This window comes from Parasteatoda tepidariorum, chromosome 6 (genome assembly GCF_043381705.1).
Source record: "Parasteatoda tepidariorum isolate YZ-2023 chromosome 6, CAS_Ptep_4.0, whole genome shotgun sequence".
Classification (NCBI taxonomy): domain Eukaryota; kingdom Metazoa; phylum Arthropoda; class Arachnida; order Araneae; family Theridiidae; genus Parasteatoda; species Parasteatoda tepidariorum.
In genome coordinates this window covers 49,712,285-49,739,382 of record NC_092209.1, presented here as the reverse complement: position 1 = coordinate 49,739,382, position 27,098 = coordinate 49,712,285, and the positions used below count along the sequence as shown (strand labels likewise).

The window sequence follows — 27,098 nt, the reverse complement described above, 5'->3', positions numbered from 1 at the left end:
CGAATCGAGTACAGTTAGAATGACCCCCTTTAAGCATTCTACAGACAGTAACAAGCTATAAGCTCGTTCTTAAATCGATGTATACAGCACATCTGAAATGTCCTAGTCAGCAAGAAGGTGGATGTCAATTTGACTAATTTATCTATTTATTAAGGTTTCACTGATTCTTACTCGTATTTTATAAATTTATCTCATTATTTTCATGCTGTGTTAATAAGTTTCATAAAATGTTTTGCAAGCTTAATAAAAGACATAAGAAACCATGTAAATTACCTGAAATTTAAAAAAGTTTTGCATGAAACTAATTATATTCTATGCTCTAAAACGATTGTTTTAGTTTATAAAAGTCATTCGTTTCTACTATTGTCCAGCAATGTTATTTTATTTAATATAATGTGTTGTAATTATATAATTTTTTATTCATTTTCCGATTTCCACGTGATAATTATAGATATTTTTTTTTTAATTTTTATTTATCTTTACATGTAGTTGCTTCTTTGCATGTAGTTACAAGGCTTCTCAAATTGCATTCTCAATACAGCTGTTCATAAGCAAAAAAATAACTATTTGAGGGACTCTTATTTAATTCGTAACCTTTTTAAGAATATAAAAAATTCAAAAGAGATTAAAACTGTTTTCAATTTGGACATGATATGTAATCTAAGATTATCATTTATATAGTTTTGACGAATGAAATTAATTCCCTTTGTGTCACACATTATGTATTCCTAATTTTAGTTTTTTTTTTTTCCAAGTACAGCTGATTATTTTTTTTAAATCTAAATAATCATTCATTTTGTTACAATTAACAAAATATCAAAATGCATTCATGTAAAATGATGGCAATTCTTAATTTTATTAACAAAATAATATTTTTTTCTTAAAAAATATTTTATAGTTTCTTATAGATATTTTTGATTTGTGCAGTCTAATGAAACACAATCTATTTTATTATTTGTGTAGTATAGTTATAATAATTATGCTATTGATGGTACTTATCCATTTTATGGGGCCATAAAAGAATTTTTTAACATAGCCCTATGTTAGACAACTGTATTAGTATATTAGTAGCTCTTAGTACATTTTATTAAGTATCCGTGATGCCAATAATGATATGGCAACTTTTATGCCCCCTCTCTGAAATTGCTAAGTACCTTATTATTTTTATGATAAATTGATTTTTATGATATAATAATAAAAATGCTCAAAATTTAATTACCAATTAGGATTTTAAATGATGTGGTGTTTTAATTCAATTTCCTCAATTCACACCTCTTATTTCTTAATCAAAAACATTTAATACAATTGCTCTGTAATCCCTTGCTTAAATAGACATTTTTTACCTCTACTATATCATAAAAATTTTGTTAAAATAGTTAATATTACATAATACTTTTTCGTGTAAAAATAATGTAAATGTACAAGTACAGTATATTGAAAATTAATTTATAAAAAAAATTATAAGTTTTCCTTTTTTATTAAAATTATTGCTATTTTTTTTATTCTCATTTTCTATCATATTTTTTTTAAATTATTTATTTCAACATAATGTTATTAATAGTGAGTATCTTTGCTTTTTCTTACACATTAGCTTGTATGATTTTTTTTTAAATTTATTTCCTTTAGTAAATTAAATTTTTGGCTTCAATGAAATCAATTCTATGATATAGATTCTTATTTAGTAATGAATAATGCATTAAATTTATTTTATTTTGATATTCATTGTTCTTTTTTATTTTTTAGTTACTTAGCTTAAATTACAAGATATTCATTGTTTTTCTTTATAAGCACTCTATATAATTTTAAAAATGATACATTTGATATAAATTGTAAAAAAAAAAAAAAACAAGAAAAAAATCAATTTAAATTATTCTCTCATTTAAAGTAAATTCATTGATTAATTTATTGGCTCTATTTATACTTATAAAGAAGAAAGAATAATTATGCTCATTATTTTCCAAAGCCTAATACAAAAAGTTTTTATTTTATGAAAGTTCTGTCTAGTTGTTTGAAGCATATACTATTACAGGTAAATAGCAGACACTCTAAGGTTTGGCAAATCTTTAAGATACTTTTTCAGTCACTAAAATGTATACTAATTATGTTGTACCTTGAAAGAATAATTTTGCTTCCAGATGTGCTTGTTAGTTTCTTTTTAAAGACTACCAAGCTGCTTCATTGCATGCCTTGATTGGGTAAAATGATAAAGGGCCTGATCAAGTTACAAACTGAAAGTAACATGAATTAAAAATTAGTGTTATGCTTAGTATTAGCTTAAGTAATCACAGTTTTATGAATAATAATTATTTATCAACAGTATGTCAAAAAAACAAGAAGAATTAGGTACGTATGGATCTTTTTTTAAAATTTGCACTTAATTTTTTACTGTAGTTTTCATATGGCTATTTCTAACACTTAAAAACTATTTAATCCATACATTGCCTCCTCAGTTTTCGTATGTCTTTTTAGCAATTGTATATGTCCACATTGCATGCAATGTCAATGTGACAAAAACTGTACTAAACTTTCAAATGCACGTAACTTAAATTATTGTATTTTGATTATAGCACTTAACAATGATCAATCTAATTTATAAATTTATCTTTAAAATCATAGATAAAATGTATGTTAACTCATTTACTCAACTACAAAAAGGTGACAGCACTTTATATCTGTTCCCATAGCAAACACTGTGTAGTAATTTATATTTAGTTATTTCTCCTTGCATAAATCATAGTTTTGAACATTAGGATCTTGATATTGTATAATGTCTAGTAGAGAGTCTTTCGATAGTTATAAATTTCTTTTATCTATTACTTATTGCCGTTTACTCTCATTATCTCAAAAAGCATGTTAAGTTTAAAAATATATAGTATATATACTTTTTCCCTTAGCATTACATATCCACCTAATATTAATTTGAATTCCTGTGTTGAAGAGTTTCTTGTCAGAACTTTGTTATTTCGAATACTTTTCGAAGTAAAAAATGAAATTTTTTTCGGAAAAATAACCACGTATCACAACTTAGCTTTACAGTGTCCTAGAAAAAATGCTGGCCACACATTAAAACATTTTCTGAGAACATGGAAAACGATGACTTGGCAGCTATTTTTCGAATAGAAAATTTGAAAACTATGTTGTCAAGCCACAATAGTAGAGTTTTTTTTAAATTAATTCTATTAATGTAAGTTTATTGTAAACGAATTCTTTTATATTTGATGCATAATTATTTTTTTTACTGGTTTTAAAAATGCTGCATTTAGACTTATTGTCAACTATTATATAAATATCTTTATTAATACTTATTTTGATGTTCCAAGACTCTGCGTTTTAGATTACTATTTAAGTATTTATCTTTTTTTACTTTTTAGAACATATTTGGTTCAGAACTTATTATCTCGAAAGCTCACTATCTTGAAATTTTTTCAGTGTCCCCTTAACTTTGAGATAATGAGAGTATACTGTATTTTTTAATAAAAAATATTTAAAAATTCTTATTTGCCTTATTGAAATGTATTGTAAGTTTGGGATATACAATAGAAATATAATTATATCCAATAGGAAGTAATTTATATTACTTAATCCTTAGATTAACTTTAACAGATAAAAAGGAAAATTGTAATATTTTCAAAAAGATTGAAGATTGTGTTAGGTAGCGGTTTTCTGAAACAACATAGCAAGGAATTATAATAGCTTGATTAATTCTGCTAAGATCCATTTAAAAATAGATAAATTCTTTTAGTTAACAAAGTCTCATTCTCAAAATAGATTCTTCATAAAGTCAGCAACTCAACTAAATTCCAACTTCCCAAAACTGAATCCTGATAGCAAAATATGAAATGTCTGAGAAATGATTGATTTGGTAAGACCAGATGAGACTCTTAAATGATTTTTTTTAATGAAAACGAAAAATGCCATGTACAGCAAGGGTAATGTGACTGCTTATTTTTTGTAATGTCATTTTTTCTTTTATTGTTTGACTAAGAAACTCCCTTTAAATGTTGTGATAGAATCGTTACTTATCCATGCATCTTTTTTAAATGCAATAAAAACAATTGAATGCATTAATTTAATATTGTCCAAATGAAAAATGACGGTTACAACATTAAATCTACTTCACTTTTACTTAAGCACAAATCAGAAGGAAGTAAAAGAGGGATAACCATTATTGAAATTGTTTTGCATAACTCATAAGTAGTTTCTCACAAATTAGCATTGATTTTTTTATTGCACAGCATTATTATTAACAAAGAAGTGTTATTATTAGATGCATTGAGTAAAACTGGCTAGTGTATGCTCTTTATTAATAACCCCTATTTTTTTATGCTCTGAAGTAAGAGTAATTTTTTTTCCGCCAAATCATAAGTTTGACTCTGGTGACAAAAAAATAGTTAACTTTCTTTTTCAAATTTGGGTTAATTAAATTTTATAGCATTTTGATCTTTTAAACATAATTGATTTTCTTTATCCCCCTTCCCATTTTGGTACTGTTAATCCACTTGTCAATTTTAATCAAAATTTGCATGATTTGTATTTTTCAGTATATGTTTTGAAATGAAAATTTCATGACACGGTCATGTTGGGTAATATATTTTTTGATATATGAGAATTTTTGCTTATCCATAATAATATATGGTGATTTTTGCTTACTCAGTATAATGTATGGTAATTTTTACTCATCCAGTTGTGTTCTATGACCCTTTTTAACAGGAACATCTATGAATTGATTGTATGGTGTTTAATTGTTGTCTTATTGATCATATAAGTATAATTGTTTTCTTATTAAGTAAAATATTTTATTTTTTTACCATTTCACTTTAAAAAATTTCTTTACATTTTTTTAAGTTAGTTTTCACACAGTGCTTTGTAAATTTATATTTTGATGTTAGTTTTTCTTTTGCTTAGGTCAAAATAGCCGTAACTGGGACTAGAACTTTTACTGCTGAAATTTACTAGAATTAAATTTGGAAAGTTAAATAAAGAATTAAAAAATCTTTGAGGTGTTCTACTTAATCTCTGTCCATATGTCTTGTTGATTGTCTCTACCTCTTAAATTAGGTGAGTAGCGTTCTTTAATCATTATGCATTAAGAGTTTTGCTGTATTCTTAGAAGGGTTGGGTTATTCTTGTAGGGTTGACAATATTTCTTCTGCAGGTTGCAGTTTCTCTGAAGATTGTTAAGGCTCTTCACACAATGTGAAAGTATTTCAGTTGCCTTGTAAATTTTCTAATATTCTTCAAATCGGGGATGGAAAGTTTATTTTTTAATGAGTAAATCTACAGAGAAGAAATAAATTCATTCCAACCAAAATGAAAGAAATTCTTTTTCCAAAAAAAAAGTCAAATATTAAAAAAAAATAATTTTAGCAGTTTATTATAGCAATTTAGTTTAAATATTAGTATTGATTTCTAAGTAAAGCTTTTTAATACATCATTTTTAAATAAGCAAATAAGAAAGAAATAAGATTAATGAAGAAAAATTAATGAATTTTATAAGAATTTGAAATAACTGTTATTCAATACTTCACATAAATGATCTTAGTGAAACCTATAAAAAAAAAAACTTAAAATACAGTAGAACTGGGATTTAACAGCATCCGTGAATAACGATTTGAATGAAACCTTCCTTTAAGGGCCTTAAAGGAACCTCTTAGAATAAGAATGTGGGATAATAGTCATTTTTCTTTTGTGAAGAAAAGAAAATGATATGCAATATGGTGATTTTTATCTGTGACAATATCAATCACTGAAATAGTGGAATCTAGTAATGATGGAGATTCTGAATCTTCAAATTCATCATCATACTGAGAGACGGAAAGTTTTCTTAGAAAGTCATGAAGGATAAAAGGAGAAAAATGGATGTCTTGGAATCGTTAATTTATCGAAAAAAAATTATTGTGTTCTGTGTTTTTTTTTTTTCTTTCTTTTTTTTACTAAATCAATTACTTTTACGTTTCAGATTGTATTTAGGTATTTAACAAAATAATTAAATTTGTATGCATTAAAAATTTTGATTTTAAGGGAATTTTTATGTCCCTAAAATAGAGACTTCCTATTATTTACTAGATTACTAGATTTTTGTTAATCAAGGTTCATGGTTTTAAAATTCTGTTTGAAACTAAAATAAATTATATTGAAAATAATTATTTGTTTGTTTGTTTTTTTAAAAAAAAACAGATATCTAAAACTTTACTTTCTGATACTATATTAATTTTGAAATAAATTTAAACTAAATTTGGGCTTTTCTTAGTATGCTCTCTTATTTAAAAATAGTTTTCTTAAAAATGTTTAAAACTTTTAACTATCTGGTACTAAATTAATTTTAAATTAAATTGATATTAAATTTAAACCTTTCTGCAAATATTACTAAGCAATAGTATTGACTACTTTTAGTATCTTCACTTTTGTCCAGTTTCTTCAGGTTTTTTCCAATTTCTTTCAATGTCCTAGGTGAAATGGGTTTCTTCTGTAGAAAATGCCAACCCAGCTTCAAAGTGCTTTCTTCTATTAAAATATGAAAAATTATTCATTAATAAAAGAATTTGAAAGAAAATAAAATCTGTTTTGATTCGAAAAAGGGTTTTTCTTTAATTGAATTTACTTTTCTTTTATCCTTTGATTGGTGTCAGCATACGTGCTTCCCGATGCATTTACGAGGTCAGCATTTTGCAACTGAGTGTCTTTTTTGTTTGTTTTTAAAAATATCCAGAAGTTTTACCAAAATATGCCTCGATTGTTCATCAAATGTCAGTTACTCTGCAATTATTTGAATTTTAGTAACTTATAATTTGCATGTACCTCAATTTTCTTTCTTTTCTTTTTTAAAGTTCGCAATTTTTGAATTACTTAATATTCATAACTTTATTCTCCTATGATATTACTTTGAACAAGCTAATTTCAAAATGAACTTGATTGCTTATAATTTAAAAAAAAAAACATATATATATTGTTTTTTCATGGTAAAATTTTTAGCTGCATGTAGTATTCATTTCTTAATGTACTAACTATTTATTTTTTCCAAATATAAAATTTAAAAAAAATAATAATTCTATAAAAAGGGACAAAGTGCATTCTTAATTCTAAAAGAAACAAACTTATGAAGAGTCTCGAAGTAGTGTTGCAATATTTGGTGACTAGGTAGAATTAGTTAATAATAAATGATGAAGCAACCAAAATTTTAAGATGAGGAAATGGAAATTTTTTTTTAAAAGCAGAAATTTAAGAAGGAAAAAAAAAAGCAAAGCTAGTTGTGCTTGGTTAGTGTTATGAAATGTAATGATTCTTGAACTAAAATAAATACTTTTTAAGCTATTTCAAATTCAAAAGAAAAACAGTTGTAGAAAGCTGTGTTTGTTTAATGAAATTTATTTTCATAATTAATAATTACTCAATATTAAATACTTTTAAAATTAGTGGATTTCTAACACATTTATTGTTTTGTTTTTCTTTCTAAAATATCAAAGATACTGTGATTTTTAATTTTACATTGTTTTTATACATTTTGAGTTGAGCAGTTTTTAATTTCACTGTTTTTTATTTATTTTAAGGTTTAGAGATTTGACATAATAGTCTCTGAAATTGTATTCGATCCTTGGAAATGCAATATTGTGTTATTAATGAACCTAAATTTGTCAAAGCTGCATATTTTTTTTTTTAGCTGAATTTATAGTTTTACATATAACAACACCCATTGAAGATATATTTTTTTCATATAAATAAAGATTTCATGATCTTGCAGTACCCTTTTATTTTTTTTATTTTCTTAATTTTATTTGCTTCATGTGACTCTTTCTTGTTTTTTTTCTTCCGTGTAACTACAGAATGTAGTTAAAATTTGGTGCACTATAACAATTTCATAATTTCTTCGAATGAATTTCAAAAAATGAAATTTTATTTTGCCTCCTAAAAACAGGAAATAATCAGGAAAATTTTTTAAAAAGTTTGAAAAATTCCTTCATTATACCTAAAAAAATAACCAATCTCAGGATTGTGAGTAGCAGTAATCAGTTATTTAAGTTAAATAACTCTAACATCTGTTGCAATTAGTTGTTGTAAAAATTTCACATTTTAGTAAAACTTCCATGCTTGTATCCTCATTTAATGATATTTCTTTGTTCACAAAATCTAATATTGTCTATAATAAAATCTAATATTGAGACTTGTCTGATAAAAAATCGCATGTTATAAATAAAGCATGATTTGGATTTTTATTTTTTTCCTGGAATTGAGTAAAAACACTCTGTAAATTTGTTTAGTGCTAGAAAACTAAATTTGTTTATTGATTTTTCTTTTTAAATTATTTTTATTATTTTTCAGTTTCTTGTTTAAAAATGTTTTATCTGAAAACCTCTTTATATTCTTACAGGTAATATGAGTTGGAAGTTAGCTGATGTTGGTTACTGGTCCTACCAAGGAGTTAATCACAGTATTCAAGGAAATGGTGGACCTGAGTGCACTAATTTTTTGTCTTTGTACCGCCGTGTATGGGAAACTTTAATTGCTTGTGCCATTGGATTCTTTGGTCTTTATTATGGGCTTAAGAGATGTACTCTGCCTCCAGTTCCAAAAGTATTTCGAGAAGATAGAGGAGGGAAAAGATTACTTTTAGTGCTGATGTGTTTAGTGTTTGGAATCGAAATAGGTTTCAAATTTTCATCAAGAACCATGATATATATTTTAAATCCATGCCATGTCATTACTACTATACAAGTAAGCTTTATAAATGTATTAACAGTTTTTAAAAATGAAAGTAAAATTAAAATCATTTATAGTCAGGGGTCTGTCCAGACATTTTGTAAAATTGTGAAAAAACTATTCATAATTTGTGAATATAAAATAAGCGTTAGGCCACGTTCTTTCAACCAGGATCCTGCTATTGTGAATTTGTGCAAATAGGGTCTATTGCAAAAATTGCTAAAAACCTTTTCAAGAAGTTTTTAAATTGTAAATAGATACAAGATTCTGCTCAATTTCTGCTACTAAAATAGAGATGCAATATACAAATATTTGGTATTTAGCCTATATTGCTCAACACAGAATATTCATTTTGGACGAATAATGAAAACAAAATCACTCACATTTTTAATAATTTCAATTGACATATTCTAAATAACACAACTTAGTGATGTATCACTTTTAATGTGTTGCGCATTAAGTAAACTTAAACAATTCTTAAATTTATACTATTTTATTTAAAAAATTGCCAGAAATTAATTTTTATTTACATAATCTATTAATTAATTTTATGAATAAATATAAATTGATCAATTAATTATTTACAAAAAAATATGATTTAATATTAATAAAAATGCGCACACGATGTTTGTAAAAGTAGAAATATTTTCTTAGAATACTACATTTGGAATTTAAACTTAGGGAAACTTAGTTTGTCTCAAAATGTCTTTCTTTTCCTCCCTCTCCCCCCCCCCAGAAGGGTTTATTCTATTAACAAAACAAAAATGAAGATAAACAAATTTGTGAAGGGTCCGATTAAAAGATAAATTATTTTGTGAAGAATCCGTTTTTGTGAAAAGATATTTTCTGAGGGGTCCGTTTTTATGAAAAGATATTTTGTGAAAGATCGTTAACGGACCCAAATTTCTTCTAAAGGACCCTTGATAGTAATGAAATACAGAATGAAACACCAGTATCTTTTTCTGCATTAAAGATAAAATCTTTGTAATACTTCCAAGCAATAATTTTTCAAACTTGCAGCTATTTAGATCTACCTGCAATTATTTATCTTTGAAATTTCTTTAATTTACAAAACAATTATTGATAAAGTTTTTAATATGAAAGAATTTTTTTTTTTTTTTTAAACTACTTCTTTTGGTTTTTATATTTTTGAGAAAAATAGTTCCGTTAATCCAACAGATTTTTTAGTAATTATTAAACTGTTTTTTAAAGTTAAAAATACCGAAATATATTTTTGCTTGAAATGAAAGAGTGTCAGAAAAAATATATATAAATGAGACAATCTATATCTCATCAATAATCTCATCTGCATCGCAGGATTAAATTCCTTTACGATGTTTCAAATCTTGGCATGTATATTCACAGAATTATACAGAAAATGTATATTATTTTAGAATCTTTCTCAGTTTAGAATTTTTAAGAAAACTTACTGGTTCTTTAAAAAAAAGTTTCATTTTGGTCATTGAAATTTATTTGTTTTACTGAATAAAATGTGTGCAAATTGTGTTAGTTTGATCCATATGGAACGTGAGATAAAAATTTAAGAATTTAAATTCATTTTACAATTATGCTCTTAGGCTTATAATTTTTAATAATGTTAGTATTTTTTTCCAACTTTTGCAAAAACTTTTTTGTTATTTACAGGGTTCGTTGATTTAAATCAGCTTGATTTAAATCACCATTTAAATCATGATTAAAATCAAATGATTTTTTTTTTAAAAATCATTGATTTAAATCAACTGAGTTTTATATATATATTATATTGATTTTAAAAGTTAAAAAACAGTGCTTTAAATTATTGATACTTTTATTATTTTCTTTTCTTAGTTTTAAAATTTATTTTAATTAAATTGCTGCATTAATTAATTTTAGTTAACGAAATTACTTTCTTTCTTGGAGTGTGTTAAACACATTTAAAATTACATGTTTAAAAATCTTTTGATTCTTAACATTGAAAGTACAGATTAAAGTAAATATTTAATGCTGTCTTAATATAGACTTGCATAGCTGTAGAAAGTAAATAAACATGCTTTTTTTTCAAAAAGCAAATGTTAATTAAAATTCTACCTTTTGATTAAAAAAGCATGAAATTCAAATCTACATTATAGTTTATTGATGGAAATTTCTATATTTCTAAAGCTTGAGGTTATATTAAAAAGAAATTACCTTAATATGCCAAAAATAGAAAGAAAAAAAAAGCTGAGTTCAGATATTTTTTTCCTGATATAGTGTCATTCTTCCCTATCAAAGTCTATTTGAAGCAGTAGGGTTATTAACTGGTTTTTATTTTTCTTCTCATAATATGTTTACGGTATCTTTGAAATTATCAGATTTTCTTTTGTGAAAAAAAATTCCAATGAGTACATAGATTTTTTTAAAAATGTTTTTTAGCTTAACTTATGTATTTTGATAAAGGATTAAAAATGAATATTTTAACATAAAAATATATAGATTGAATATTTATTTTTTGATGAATAACAACATTTATAAACACAATCTGTTGCATTTATTTTGCCATTTTATAAATCATGAGAAAAAAAAGAGATCACAATTTTAAATTAAAATTATGCTGTGCTAATTGAAACTTTGTGTTATTAGTTAAAGTAGTATTCTTTAAATTATCTATTTTATCTTGTCTTTTAATTTCAATCATGCCTTTGTATCAAAATGGTCGCTATGCATTATAATGAAAAATTATTTTAGTAAGTTAGAGCTTCTAAAATATTGTTATAATATAGTTTTAATATTAATTTAATTTTGATTAAACATTTATAAAGTTTTTTTGATCATAAATTAAAGCTCTTATAGTGTATTTAAATAAAAATCAAAAAAATCTGATTTAAATAAAAAAAATCCGATTTAAATCAAAATAATCCGATTTTTTTGATTTTTTTTAAAAAAAATCAAAAAAATCACGAACCCTGGTTATTTATAGTGACCAGCATAAATACAACACATGAAAGAATTACTACCTCTGACTTTCAAAACCATCTTAAACAATGGTTAATGTGGGTTCTGGTTAATGGTTAATATGTTTAATGTGGGTTCACGTGCAAATGCTAATGGACTAAATTGTGATGGGACTAGGCAATGTTTTTATCAAAACTCACAAGTTTAATTCACTTCATGAATCAAATAGTGCTAAATTGCATAAAAAATATATTGTCAGAAATTGTTACAATAAACCAGAAGATGACAAAACCAGTTGTTTGAAAAAAATTTTACTGTAAAAGATGTGTATTAGGTGGCTGGGTCATCATACATTTTTCATTTAAGTATGAAAATATTAGAAATTGCTTTAAATTGCATCCTATTGCATTAAAATTTAGAAATTGCTTTATTTAACTTCAAAATGAAATATCTCTAAACGATGCGGAGGTGACATTTTAGATTTCACAAATGTAGATTACAAATTTATAGTATGTACGTTAAGCTGTAAAAGCTTTAGATTTGGTCTATAAATTTTTTGATTACACTATGATTACTTGTGCTAGTATTTATCTTATAGATTAGGTGACTTTTATACTACTTAACTAATTGCTAAAAAAATCTTCCAGTTGAAATGTATTATTGATGTACAGTGCACAAAAGAGGACCATCCAGAATAACTTTTGATCATGTTCTATGGCTCAATCTTTATGGTTTGAGAAGTTGACCTCAAATATGCTAAGTAATAAGTGCAAATAATGTTTTAAACTATGAAAGCAGACACGAAAACGTACCTTCTCTAAGTAAATATATATATATATATATTTTGTTGACAGATTCGGATTTCTGTCTTCCAAAATGTAAGGGGTAGCCACAGTCTTGATCCAAAGTTTATAAGACACCTTAGTCCAGGGGTGGGCAAACTTTTTCGGTCGAGGGCAAAAAATCGAGAGAAAAAATGTTTGGTAGGCCAAGTAAAAACTTCAAAATTAAAAAAAAATAATTAAATACAAGTTTTAATTTAAATATTTAGTGAGATGAATGAAATTGCTATTTCATTTCTAAAAGTTCCTTATATTAAGGTTCGAAGTGAGATGTGCTTATTTTAAGGAACAAGGCTAAATACTTGCCTGTTAGTCTACTTCTGAAATGATTTTTTCTAAGGTTCATAGTTGAAAACTCTTGTTCACATATATAAGATTAAGCAAGCATATCACTGATTTCCTGGGCATGAAATATTAGATTTTGGAAACTAGCTTTTGTTAATGATTCGTAAAACTCAAACTTTGGCATATTTAGAAACATCTGCTTCAGATGATTGTTAGATTGTCCGCTCATTGCAGCTTAAAGTGTGCTGACTGCCACATGTGAAGTACAATTCACCTGTATTAGATTCCACAAGTTTGCTCCTCGAGAAAGGCAAACGCTAATTGGAGCCAATCTGCGGCTATTGTATAAAGAACTTCTGCTTTTGACATTTTAGCAATTGAAGCTGTCCGTGCTAACTATTTCCATCAATTTATGTTTTGTTGAACAAAAATAGAGAAAGTAAAAAGGTCACCAGTACTTTGTTACAAAAGAAAGAGCAGCAATAGCTTTAAACAAAGTATATTTGCCATAGATTGGCAAGTTAAAACTCTATATGCGGGCTGGATAAAACCTTCCGGCGAGCCACAGTTGGCCCTCGAGCCGTAGTTTGCCCATCCCTGCCTTAGTCCAAAGAGGCTCCTTAATCTTAATTTTACTTTTTTCGTATTTTACCGTATTAAACTTTTTAAGCAAATTGAAAATTTTTGCACACAATTGTAACATTCGTTTATCCAAAGATAATTCCATCCAAAAAATAACTTCAGTAAATATTTATTATTATTTTATTTATTGATAGTTCGAAAAATTTTGAATTATAAAGTATATAGTATTGTACATAATTTTAAAGAATGCAATTTGTTTGATTATGTTGAAATTGATCGTGTTATTCTTGAGATATTGAATTTTAAAATTATCACATTTTTCAAGGAAGAGTCATCAAGTCAACCCTGTCTCAATTTCATTGCATTATAAAAGCTCAAAATTATAATTAGTATGCTGAAAAATATCGTACCAATTTAAATATCTATGATGAATTTTTTTTTTGTTTTTTTTTCATGAAATTTACTAATTTTTGTTATATAAAAGTTTTGATTGTGTTACTTTTCTTGTCTTTGCCCTCTGGGTGAAGTTTGTTTTTTTACTAGATGTAATTTAAGGAGACGACTGTGGACATTTAAAATAATAGCTTATTTTCAATGCCTCATTTTTTGTGTTAAAGCTATATAAATATAATGTACTTAATGTATAAAATTTCGAAAGGCTATATTAAAAAATGATTAAGATATTAATTAAATAAAGACATTAATTGAAATATACTTTCAATTACACTTATTTAAAAAAGTCCATTGAGCTACAAATCTTTAAAAATAAATTGAACTCTAAAAGTTTGTCACAAGTAAGGTTTAGAACAAATGCTCCTTAAAATAATTTTAAAAAATATGTGCTTAGATAAAAAAAAAAATTCTCTTTTTGTAAAAAATAATTACAGTTTAAATTTTGATTACTGAATTCATTTAAAATATTATTGAATAATTAATCTAGGATCCACCTGTATTATTTGTTGTTGACCTGATTTATAGCCAAAATATTTTAAAATCAAAATTTTGAAAAAACAATTTTGTGCTAGAGACATTTTATTGATATGAGTAATTGCATTAAATAATATTTTAATAAATTTGCAATATTTTTTAATGTAAATTTGAGCATAAGATGTCTGAATAATTTTGTTTAACTGAAAGTTAATTAGGTTTCAAGCTTCAATATGCATGATAAAATATCAAAAATTTAGTTCATTTTTAAGGTTTTAAAGGTTCACTACCTCTTTATTATATATCATGGAAATAATATTTGAGTTTAAATGTATTGTCAATGAACAAGTGGATCTTATTCTACTTTGCATTGCAATGAAAGACTTAAAAATGTTGACTTGTTACAGAAAAATACATTATCAGATTCTGTTGATATAATTTTAATTTTTACAGATATTTCTTCTTGCTGCCCCTCCTACATCCAAAACTGTCACATTCTTGTTCAGAATCCAAAATCATTGCCTCTATGGAGCAGTTTTGGCGATTCTTTTTCCTGTTCTAAATACTCGAAAAGTAAGCTAAGTGCATTTTATCTATTTTATTAGTTTTATGTTCAACCATTGCAAGGAGGTCACTAATATGCATTCTTGTCAATACAATCCTGTTTGTTAACGAAATAAAATTAATAATCAAAGGATTTCTTTCAAGCCTTATCTGATAGAAATGAATTATTCAAAAGAATCTTCACTTTTTTCAAGCACAATTTTATTTTGAAATCCCACTTGTACTAAAGTACCCAACTTGTACTTTAATGAAAAAAAATGAGAGTTATGTTTTGTTCTTTATTTTCTCTAATTCATTTTATAATTCCTATTTCATGATTAATTTCCATTACAAGCTGAAGTCATTTGTTTAAATATGGCTTTGTTTTGCAGCGACCATTGGAATTAGAGATATATTGGATTCAACATTTTTTAATTCTGATTACACCTTTTTATTTGCTCAGAACTGGAATATCAGGTACTTGTATAGATTTAAGATTTTTTTTTCTTGAATCTAGTAGCACTTATATATTGCATAATTTGTTTTGTTTGTTTTTTTATCAATTCTCATCTGTATTAAAATTACATTTAGCCATATTTTTATGAATTGCATTTCATTGTTTTATAAAGTTTTAATAAATTCTAAATAAAAGTAAAATCATTTTTACCACTTGATTTGAATCATTTTTATTACTACTGGGTAAAACATGAAAATAGAATTTTTAAATGATTTTGTTGCTTTTGAATGTTACTAGTTAATTAAATTACAATTGAATACACATTTTCCAACCTGAATTAATTTAACCAAAGCAACTTCTTTTCATCAAATTGGCTGTTAATTGTCATTAAATTGGATGCTTTTCATAAAATGATTGCTTATTAACTATAACTTATCTGTAATAAAAATGTAGGTGAAACTTGCAGAATACTCAATTTATTTGTCTGAAACTAAGCATTTCATGCATTTGGTGAAAATTTAAATTTTTTTTCTAAATAAATTTTATTAAATATGAAATGATCTTCACAAAAAAATTTGCTTTTACTTTAATTTTTATTTATTTAATTTGTTTATTATTTTTTTGCATTTATTTTGATCAAAAAGCATTTTAGTATTTAGATATTTTTAAGTAGCTTCTCCGAAAATTACATTCAGAAAAGAAAAGTTATGAATTTCAAAAAATAATGGTTATTGATAGATTTATGATATGTTTTATTTTTTCTCTTTATTTATTTATCATTATCTTTAACCCATTATTAATTTACTGCTGAATGGAGGTCTTTTTCAAATTTATCAAAAAAAATAATTTATTTTTTTGTCATTACCTTCCAATTCACATCTAATTTCATCAGACCACCTTGTTCATGCTCAGGTTTACCTAATAATCTAAATCACTTATTTTTTATTAAAAAAAAATCAGTGATTTTAATCAACTTATTTTTTTATTGAAATTTATTTTTTTTAAGTCCAAAACATTTTTATTTGGATAATTTTTAAATATATTCGTAAAGTTATCTTTTAAAAGTCTGATTTTATTGATATGAATGTCCAGAAAATTCCAGACATATTGTCCTGGAATATATACTTGAATAATATATATCAGAGAAATATTATTCAGAGAAATAATGATCAAATGTGATGTATGTAATTTATAGTTTGATGTTCAAAGTAGACCCAAAAATAAAGACTAAATTTTCATTTGCATATGTAAAATAATTTGCTATTTAATAAACTTATTTTGATGATAACAATTTAGCTTTATATTTATTTAAATATAAATGTTTTAGAAATTATTATATATTGTTAAGGAAATATGTTGTTAAGGAAAAAGAGTTCTACCGAAAGTAATTCAAAATGATGTTTTCCTGATCTAAATTAATTTATTAATCTATTGATAAATAGCTGACAAATTGGGACTTAGTTTTTACAAATTCGTTAAAGTATTGAGCTTAAATAAAAATGACCATTATTATGTTTGCTGTAATAATTACATAATAGTTTTAACCATTTGACACAATAATTTTGACTATAGTTATATAGTTTTTAAATAGTATAAATATAATTTATTAGAGCTTTGATTGATATGTGTAAAAAAAATGATAAAATAAAAAAAATATGACTTAAATTTTTAAATAATCTTTTTTTTTTTTTAAATATGATTTTTACCAACCCTGATTGCAATGCCATTATCTTTCTGTTAATTGAGCAAATTGCTATTTTTAGCCAATAGTTTTATCAATGACATTGAAAATCTTTGTTTATTCTCTGATCAATTTTATTTGCATTTGCTTCTTTCTTATGTTACTCAGACATAATTTTTGTTTAATTATGTATGTATATTTTTTGAGTCGAGGTGTATTTAGCATTCATTTTATTTAAATGTACCTTTGTGAAGTGGGGGCTTGGGTTGTGTATAGAGTTAGGTTAGGAAATTTAAGAAGGAAATATACTTCTTTTAGATGCGCTAGTTTCCACCTCCACTTCACAACGTTGTTAATTTTGATTAAAAATGAAGATTTTTATTTGACTCTATATTGAATCGTTAAAAAGTGTTTAATTGTTTTAATATTGTTTTTTAGACTTACTTCTATAAGCTGTATGTTACATTTAAAGGTGCATGAAGAGTTTCCTTACTTAATATAAAGAAATTAACATTATAAAAAGAATCGCTGAGCTAAATTTCTATATTTTTAAAAAATGGTAACTAATGCAGCTGATAAAGTTGAAGTACATCAGAAAATAATGGTAAAATACGTTTATGGCTGGCTATGGTATTTTAACCTTTCCACACTAATGTCTTATTTTGATTTGAAGTAGTTATCTTGAAAGTTTTTTTAAAAAAAACACTTATTTTTGACTATGCAGCACTCACCCGAGGCACTTTTCGGCAGATTCGCAGTTTCCATCATAAGACTTGAATAACAATTTGGTACTTTTCCATCTCACCAACATAAATAAATTCAGCTATTTTATTTATTAGTTTATTTTTTTTTTAAAGAAATAGCTGTTGCCTTAAAAGTTTAAAAAAAAGGAACAAATTAAGAAATAATTTAATTAATAACTCAGTGAAAAATTATTAAATAATAAATATAATACAAAAAAACAGCTAAATTTACTTGGGCCCAATATCTCCCTTTTATCTCAATAATTTTAATCTTGCAATTTGTTTATTAATTTATTTATTTTTCTATTACAAAAAGAAGTACTGTATTCTACCTGCTTTGTTGATTCCAAATTTTTAGAACTCTTGAATAATATGAAAAGTAGAAAAAAAAATTTATTAATTAACTTTTTGTATACAGGAAAATTTTAAATGTGTGTTGGTGTTCATTCACATATTTATGCCTTTTAGAAGAAGAAATAAAATGTTATATGATGCAGATTACTTATTCAAAGAATTTCAATTGAACTTTCTTGACCATTTATTTAAAATGATTTTAGTTCAACTAGCAATTCGATAATCACAAAATTTTTTAAAAGGTTAACGGAAGAGTAATTTGCAAATTGATTTTCTTATACTATTGCCATAGGGCAATGATTTTGATAATTCAGCTTTGAGTAAGTTTTTAGCTATTAAAAAGTAAGTACTCGAATGCTTTTCATTTTTACTAAACTGTAGCTTTTCTCCATATTGATGTTTTGCACCATTTTCAGAATATGCATTGAGGTCGTTTTCTATAGATAGGCTAAAGTTGTCCTAACAGTTATGAGTAACTAATGCAAACTCACAGAAATAATGAAAATAGCATATTATTTGTTATAAAGCATCATTTCTTATGACGACAGAGCCTTCAGAAAGCATCCTTAAATTAAAAATATTGAGTTCTGATTAAAAAAAGATAAAATCAAATTATAGTTTTAAACAAAATATCAAATTGTGGTTCAGCATTTAGAGATGGTCCTTTTGAAAGTTCAATAAGTAATGACATTTTCTGAAATGACAGAAGAGTAATGTAACTTAAATTACTGAATATTTTTGTAAAAAATACTTCTTTTTACTAATAGAAAAAAATGAAATAGTTCTTTTTATCTTGTCTTAACATAGGATTTTTTGGGGAGGGGGAATGGTAAATTAAAAATCAAAAAGTAATAAGTTTTTATGTAAGAAATTATTTTTGAGCTATTTTCTGATAGATTTGGCTTTTTATTTATCAAACCAGTATATAATCCTAAATTTATTCATTTGAAATTCATTATTAATAATGTTTTAGTTTTTTCTTTGTCCTCATAATAATTCATGACTATCTTGAAACATAAGTTTTTTTTTTTTTTTTTTTTAAAAAACATTAACAATATAAATAAATAAAAATTGTTCTGTAAGTTAAACTAATTTTAAAAACTGGTAAAAATATGCTCTAAAGGTTGTGGTTAAAATAGCAACTCTAACTAGTACTTTTAACAAAATATTCCAAGAACAAACTCATGACATTAAAATTCCTTTGTAGATCGTTACCAAATGCCCATACTTGTAACATTTATTTTCTTTCGTGTTTCATGGGAATAAAATCAAATATTTTTGTTTCATTTGCATTATCTAGCTTATTTTTATTAAAATTATATATTTTTATATTTAACTAAATTTTTGATTTCAATAAGCATCATTGTATTAATCTATTGCATTGAACAGTGTAATTAAAATATTTCTTCTTGTGTTCACTTTGCCTATTATTGACATACTTATAATCCCTAGGAGTTTACTCTTTGGAACCATTAGCAGATATGAGTTGGGCTGCCTTGACTCTAGGACTTGTGTTTTTATACCATTTTTTACCTCTTCAAATCTTAGGAATGGTAATTATATTTTTTGTTATCTATTAATGGAATTATAGATCATTTAGCAAGTCCCCTTACATAAGGATCCCTTGTGGCCTAACTGCTTGACCAATCAAAATATGTTCTTTTACATTGTGATTTGAAAATTTTTAGTCCAGATTCACTTGGTTAAATTGATCATAGCAATGAAAAGCCATAAATGACTGAGTAACCAAACACGCGTGACAAAACTGCCTCTGCAATAAATTTGCAAAGCAAATTCCCAAGATCTTAAATTGAGTTTCATTCCAAATTTGGATAATCATTGGGAAAGATTTAACAAAGTTGTAATAGTAGTTGTTCATATATTAGGTAAGCACCTAATAGGGAGATGAAAAAGTGTGCTTAAGTAAGCTTGGTAAAACATCACTTAAGAAAATTTATAAAAAATCCAGACCATATTTTATCTATACCATGCAATTTTTCATCAGAAAACTCTAATTTTTTTTTTTTTTTTTTTTTTTTTTTTTTTTTTTTTTTTTTTTNTTTTTTTTTTTTTTTTTTTTTTTTGGATTGTCAATATTAGATTTTGTGAGCAAAAAAATATCATTGAATGAGAATGGAAACAGGGAAGTTTCACTAAAATGTGAAATTTTTATAGTAAATAATTGTAATAGATGTTAGTAAATATTTAACTCTAATCTTAATAACTGATTACTGTTAATTCTGAGACTGGTCATTATTTTCCAAGCATGACATGAATTTTCCAGGTTTTGTAAAAAAAAACAATTTTAAAAAAATTGCAACTTTCTCTGACTATTCCCTGCTTCTTAAAGTCAAAATAAAATTCCTTGGCAATTTCAGGATTTTCCTGTTCTTTTTCCTGTATATTCAAAGAATCTTTTGATAAAAATTTAATTTTTTTTTTTGCAAATTCATGTAAAAATTTTCCTCTAGTATTTTTGAAATATTGTGAACCATGACATCCATGTTTTGTTTCAGCATATAATTCTCATACAAATTTGTCTTTCTTTTTAGCTAACAGAAGTGAATTTGAACAACATGGTTTGTCCTGCAGTTTCAGATCCATTTTATGGTCCGAATTATCGTATTTATGCTTTATTCCACCAAGCTGCACTTATACTTCTCATTGGAAAAATATATTCCAAAATCAGTTTACTTTTACTTGAAGCAATGGGAACTTTAGTGTGGACTGGTGATAAACTTATTACTACTGCAACATCCAAAGAAAAACAAATATGTGTCACATGCAAAGCTCAGTTGATACATGAAGGATCTCAAAGCACTAGTAAAAGCCATATTAATTAGAAATTAAGCTAGGTTTTAGTTTTTAAAGGGCAAAAGCTCATCAAGTACACTGTTATCTAAAATTGTATCAATGTGTTTTTGTTGGATCTTGATTGATACTCATTTTTCTTTGGATAGTTAAATAAACCATATTTTCAGAACAAATTAAAAATATGCAATTTACAGGGTTGCCACAGGTGACTGAAATGCGACTATTTGCAACTATTTACGACCTGAGGCGACTATGGCTACTTTTTTTGCCTGAAAAGGCTATAAAAGCAACTATTTTCAGGAAAAGGAGACTATTGGGAGACTTTTCTCTGCTAGCAATGTTTTTTTTTTTTTTTAAGCAAAAATTGGGTTAACAACCTGTGGCCCGCGGTAGCTTCTGAACATAGTGAAATTTTTTTCTAAAAAATATTCAATTGCAAATTTGAGTCATCACTTTTTAATGCACTCAATTTGCACAGATTCCATTGTGAATTTATTTTGTTTCTCAATCGCCTTTTCAACAGTTATTGCTATGAAACTCTGCATGATTTTAAAGAACCCAATTTTTAATATGATACTATGATGCGGGAATTTCGAATTTTAGAAAAATATATGTATATTTGCTAAATCAATTATTGATAAAAGGAAAAATTATGTGAAAGGGAAAATTAATAGAAAGAGTGTTTTTTTTTAGCAAAAAATTATTTTTCTTCATTAATTCTGGCATTTAAGAGTTTAATGTTCTGCAAATATGCTAATTTTTTTATATAAAGAACGTTTATTTAAAAATTATCATATTGGCCATCAACTTGGCTGAATGAATCATGGTATATTACAATGAAGTCATTTAATAAAATTTTAGTCATATTTTTGAAAATTTTTTGTTCTTATTTAGGCAACTATTTTCATAATTTTAGGCTACTAGAAGCAACTATTTTGTTCATTTTTTTCTGTGGCAACCCTGAATTTACGTGCAGACAAAATTTTAACATTAGGGGAAAAAAACTGCTTGCATAAGACTATTTCTTAGAAAGTAAAGTGGTTTTTAATTATGCACTTTATAAAATTAACTCTGGAATATGAATATTATTTGTTTATTTTAACAAGGCATATTTTCAAAAAAGAAACAATGGACTTTTTGTCTGCACATAACATGCATATTTTGAAAGTACATGAAGATAAGGCTTATTTTTATATTGTTATACAGTGCTGTTTTCAGAGATCTACAAAAGCATGTTGTTCAAATTTTAAACTTCAGTGTGTTGTCAGGGGATGCCATCTGCCATAGATTGTCTGTTGTAACTATTAGTTAGTTTGCATTTTGGTAGTTCATGATTCAAGATTATAAAATGAAAATGTACTACCTTAAGTTTAAATATATTTGAATCAATGTAGTATTTATTTAGAATTGCTATTCAATTGATCATTTAGTTAGCAAAAATTTGTTTTCAATCAAAAGTATAGCTCTTTATATACACTCCGATTTATCAATTTAAATCAAAATTTACTTTTAATACTATTTATAGGATATGGTAGTTGTTCTAACTGTCTCATTACATAATCATTCTATTGTGAGAAACTTGCTTTTAAGTTTCTTTTGTGTTTTAAATTATTAATAGCGATTTAATCTCTTGAGAATTATGACTTCTTTTGAAAATCTTCACCAATCCCTAGATAACTAAACAGTCATAAATTGAAAGCCCGGTTTTTGCAGCTTTTACAAAATCAGGATATTGTTGTAGCCCTTTAGCATTTTCAAAAACAGCAATTATTATCACTTATCTACATTTCAATAAGAATTTAAAAGTGTTTTCCTTAATCTAAGCTAAGTTTCTCTATATGTAAAGAAATTATGAAATTTGAAATGTTTCTAATTTATAGTGTATGACTGGAGTAAATAAGTACAGAATAATATTTATTTTTCATTTTCTATTACTTTGCAACAGGGCTGAAGGCTCTTTACTGAGTGGCATTGGTGCAAATCGGATTAGGTTTCCGCCTTAACTGGTTTGCACGTACATCATATGTGCTATTCTAAGTTGGTCCTAATTTGCTTACCCATACGCTGTATTGCAATTGATATTCTTTTCCTGGTTTTACCTTATTTTTAATTCTAACAAAATTATGTAGTATCACTGTTTCTACAGATGGTGTAGTTTTTCCCTGAAATACTTTTCATTCATGAAAGAGGGAAGGAAGCAAGAATATATTTCTTTTTCATAATTTTTTTTCTTCTGAAGTTCTGAGATAAAATGTTTGCCCATTTTTCTTATTCTAAGCCTTTTTTGTCAGCTTTTCATAAAAAAAAATTGGCCAGTTAAAGGGTTAAAAGACCCTATTTTATTTATCCTAGGATTACAAGCAACTACAAGTTAGTTATCTAGGGTTAATTGAGGATATTATTTATTAACAAAATCCATCCATTTATTATTTTAGCTCTAATATTTGACTTTACTTCTTTCTTTCTATTAAGAAACTTGGTGCTTTTAAAGAAATTTGAAGCTTAGAATGTATTTTAATCAACTTGCAACAATAAATCTATGGAAAATCTTTTTTATTGACATCAAAAAGATATATCTTTAAGTTGGCATCCCTATACTTTTTCATATACTAAATAAATAATTATTTTGTTTATACTCTTTCCTTGACAATTTAATCTGTATTATGACAAGGTGATTTATCTAGTCTATAAATGTTTATGATGTATGTTACTTAAATGGATTTATTTTTTGTGAAAGTTTTAATCCTAGAAAATTATATTTACCTTTGTTTATATGAATTTTATTAGTATATATTTCATACTGTTTAGTTTATTATTTTGATTATTTATTGTAAATATTGAAATTTAATTACAGTTAATTTAAAATTATTTTGAATTGAATACTATTTTGATTAATGAAATGTTGTATTAATTATTCAACATTTTGGTAACACAATCTTACAAGGCTGGAAAATTCATTCAAAAACCTTGTTAAAACCATTAAATTAGGTATACATCAAATATATATGTTTCACGAGATTATTTCATTTTATTATGATGAATCGCTTATCAAGTATCAAATATAGATTTAATTTATTTTAAAAATTTCATATACTGAATGAGTAATGAGTTGATGAATTTGTAAGTATTGTTAATATTAAAAGAAAGGGTATCCTGTGTTCATAATTCAAATGGAGTTATCAATTATTTTTAAAATCTCCTTTTACCTCATAATTTTTAAATTTAAAAAGATTTACAATTATATTTCTAATCTTATTTCCTTCATTCTGATTTGATGAATAACTCATTGGTAACCATATCTACTTTAAAAACTTAATCCTTGGCAGTCATATTTTGGTTACTATCTAACCCTTTATTGGTCTTATGATTTTGTAGAAAACTGTTTTAAAAGCAGGGCTTATAATTTTTTATTCAAAATATTTCTATAAAACTGAGTATAATTTTGAATTTTTAGCTGGAATTAGAAGAAAAATTTAAAAATGGCTAAATGTTGGTTTTCCAGCAAAGAGAAAATTTTTTTAAAAACTTGAATTTTATTACACTTTTGCATCATATAAATAATTGATAAATTTCGAAGCATGGGATGCAAAGACCAACATCACAATTTGGTCAGTTATTGAGTCGGGAAACTACATCTCTTTTAGAACAACAAACTTGGCATTCTCTTCATGGTTGGAAGGTATCTGCCTAATAAAAAAATCTTTAAATCTAACTGTTTAGATTCTACAAGCTCGGCCAGCCTCTTTTTACAATGATATTTAATAATGCATTCAAAAGCACACACAGTCACAAGTGCTATTCTCTGGTTTAAAATTAGCTGTCCCTAAACACATTGCAAATACAGGGTTTCCACTCCACAGGGAAAACCTAGAAAATACAAGGAATTTTGTTTCTTATTTTTGTCTTTTAAAAAATGGTGACCACTCAAAGCCTAATCTTGGGATATTTCAGCTTTTCTAGCATTATTTAAGTATGTTCAGCTGTTTTTCAAGCAATTAAAACTAACAAATATGGTTAACCCCATATAGCTCACACAAAAGCACAGTAATTGTTGTTTCCTCTTTATATATTGTGTTTAATATGTGCAGGGAATTTTTTCCCCTGATTTGAGTGGCAACCCTGAAATAGTCTGGTACTGCCATCTGGTGTATAGATTGAGAAATAAAAATGATTTCGAGGATCAGATTTAAATTACTTTTTGAACACTCCAGCTTGAAAATATTGCATGTACAAGAAAAGGGTGAAACTTAATCTTTTTCTTTACATCAAAATTATTTGAATTCGGTTATAATAATAGAAATCTGTGTCCAAGAGCAAAATTGCAACCGCAAATGTTCATGTACTGATATAGTAATAAACTTATATTGGTTCTATAGAGATATATTTGTGCTTCAAGCGTTTTCAAATAATACTGTTAAAATGATCCTTATTTCTTATATTCTGTTATACAAAAATTATGAGGTAAAAAAACTTTCACTATAATTTTTAACTGCTTTGAATACATTTAAAAAGAAAAATAATTTTATAACATATTTAAACTAGAAATTTTGCATTAAGACATATTTCTCGGCAACAGGCAGTCGAAAATATGTTTCTCACTTTATTGCATTATAAATAAAAACGCCTTACACTGATTGAAAACTGCTATTTAAGATATTCTCATATTGTTATTATGCCACTTCTGTCACTTTTGCATAAAATCATTGTCCTCATATTTATGACTATGATTTGTATAAACACTTACACTCAACGATATATATCGAATTGAAAATAAATGCACCAAATTTGGAAATTCTGCATCCTGCAAATGCAATAATGAAACAATTCAAATGTCACATTTTTGGTTGTTAAAAAAAATCACAAAACTGTTTTAGATAAAGTTTAATTGTGTCATTAACTGGTACAAAGCATTTATCCTATGCCAATTTGATTAAAATGCAAAGTATTGAAATTTAGAAAACTTTATAATAGTATTAACCCACTGGCGGTTAAGGAAATGGGCAAAATAGGGAGAATGTTTCTCCCCTACACACAGATCCCCTATCAGTTAACATGGGAAAACCGGTTTTGCTATGCAGAGAAGACTGCAGGTTAAAATGCGACTTTTTACGTGCAGAACCGTCATTGGGTTAAATCATTTTCACAAAGTACTAATGTAATGTTAGATGTATTACACTCTCTTTAAAGTCTTTTTTTTCCTTATAGTTATTATAGTAATACATTTCTATTATTAATGTGTGTATAACATATTACTACCTTTTTCACAGTTAAGAAGATATAAAATAGAAATTTAGTACGCAATGTTTCTAATATAGAATTAAGGTTAAAAAAATATTAGCTTTTAATTATTCAGAAACAATAGATGAAAATATACTGTAAAATTCATTGTTACTTTCAAGCTGTAATGTGATTGTTATTTTTTATTTTGAATTGAAAATAAAATAATTTTTTTCTATTAGGTGTTCATTATTATATCATAGTAATTATGTTACCTTATGAAACTGATTTTACAATTTCTTGAAGAAAAACTTTACATTTTGAAATTACATTTTAAATTTTGTACAGCTTATTTGCTATTGATATAAAATAACTTCTTTCTGAGCAAACAGGCAGCATATTTTCTGGCGTGTAAGTGAACTTTTTGAATCCCGAAAATACAATAAAAATTAAGATGTGTGCAAATATATTGTTATAAGTTTCAAAAAAATTTCTGGAACAAATTTCACAATTAATATTGATAAATGAAACCTCAGGTATAAAAGATTAATACAAAGAGTAAAATACAGTTTTACATTAATCCAATCTTTTTATATCCTACTATTGGTCTTTAACCTAGGACTATTGAGTGCTATCTACCACAGTTTCCAGTGCCACTATAATGGTTGAAGTTTTTTTTTAATTATAATAAAATATTGTAATAAAACATCTATGTTCTTTAAATTTCCGTTATTAAAAATTCATTTTCCATACGATTATTTTTTATAAGCTTTATTTTTTTAACAAATGTAAATTTTCAGATTGACTTATACAGGATGTTCAAAAAAGATTGCCCTTAGTTTATATTCTATTTTATATCAATCGTTGAGCAGCTGACAAAATTTTGGGTTTAAGACTACTAAGCCGTAACCTTGTAATTTTGAACCCAATCCAGAAGACAAGGGAACTCCTGGATCAAGTACAGAGAGAAATTTGCCTTCGTAGAGGACTTTTTGATAGAACTGACCCACGTTTGCTTTACATAGAGAGGAAAACCTTCCACGGTTAGC

The 27,098-nt window shown here is 25.7% G+C and overlaps 1 protein-coding gene across 6 annotated transcripts; it reads left to right on the top strand.

The window, feature by feature from the left end:
* LOC107443303 (transmembrane protein 164) lies at positions 1 to 26,287 on the top strand. Of its 6 annotated transcripts, none has more exons than XM_016057123.3 (8): positions 81 to 154; positions 3,769 to 3,862; positions 4,906 to 5,058; positions 8,366 to 8,709; positions 14,694 to 14,813; positions 15,176 to 15,260; positions 19,471 to 19,571; positions 20,571 to 26,287. In XM_016057123.3, exons 4-8 carry the CDS (start codon positions 8,371 to 8,373, stop codon positions 20,859 to 20,861), a joined length of 936 nt encoding a protein of 311 aa, XP_015912609.1. In that variant the 5' UTR covers positions 81 to 154; positions 3,769 to 3,862; positions 4,906 to 5,058; positions 8,366 to 8,370; the 3' UTR covers positions 20,862 to 26,287. The 6 variants fall into 6 exon arrangements, with proteins under 6 accessions (XP_015912607.1, XP_015912609.1, XP_015912612.1 ...); XM_016057125.3 differs by lacking the exon at positions 81 to 154 and adding an exon at positions 171 to 264; XM_043052362.2 differs by lacking the exon at positions 81 to 154 and adding an exon at positions 2,043 to 2,343.
* The last annotated feature ends 811 nt before the right edge of the window (positions 26,288 to 27,098 follow it).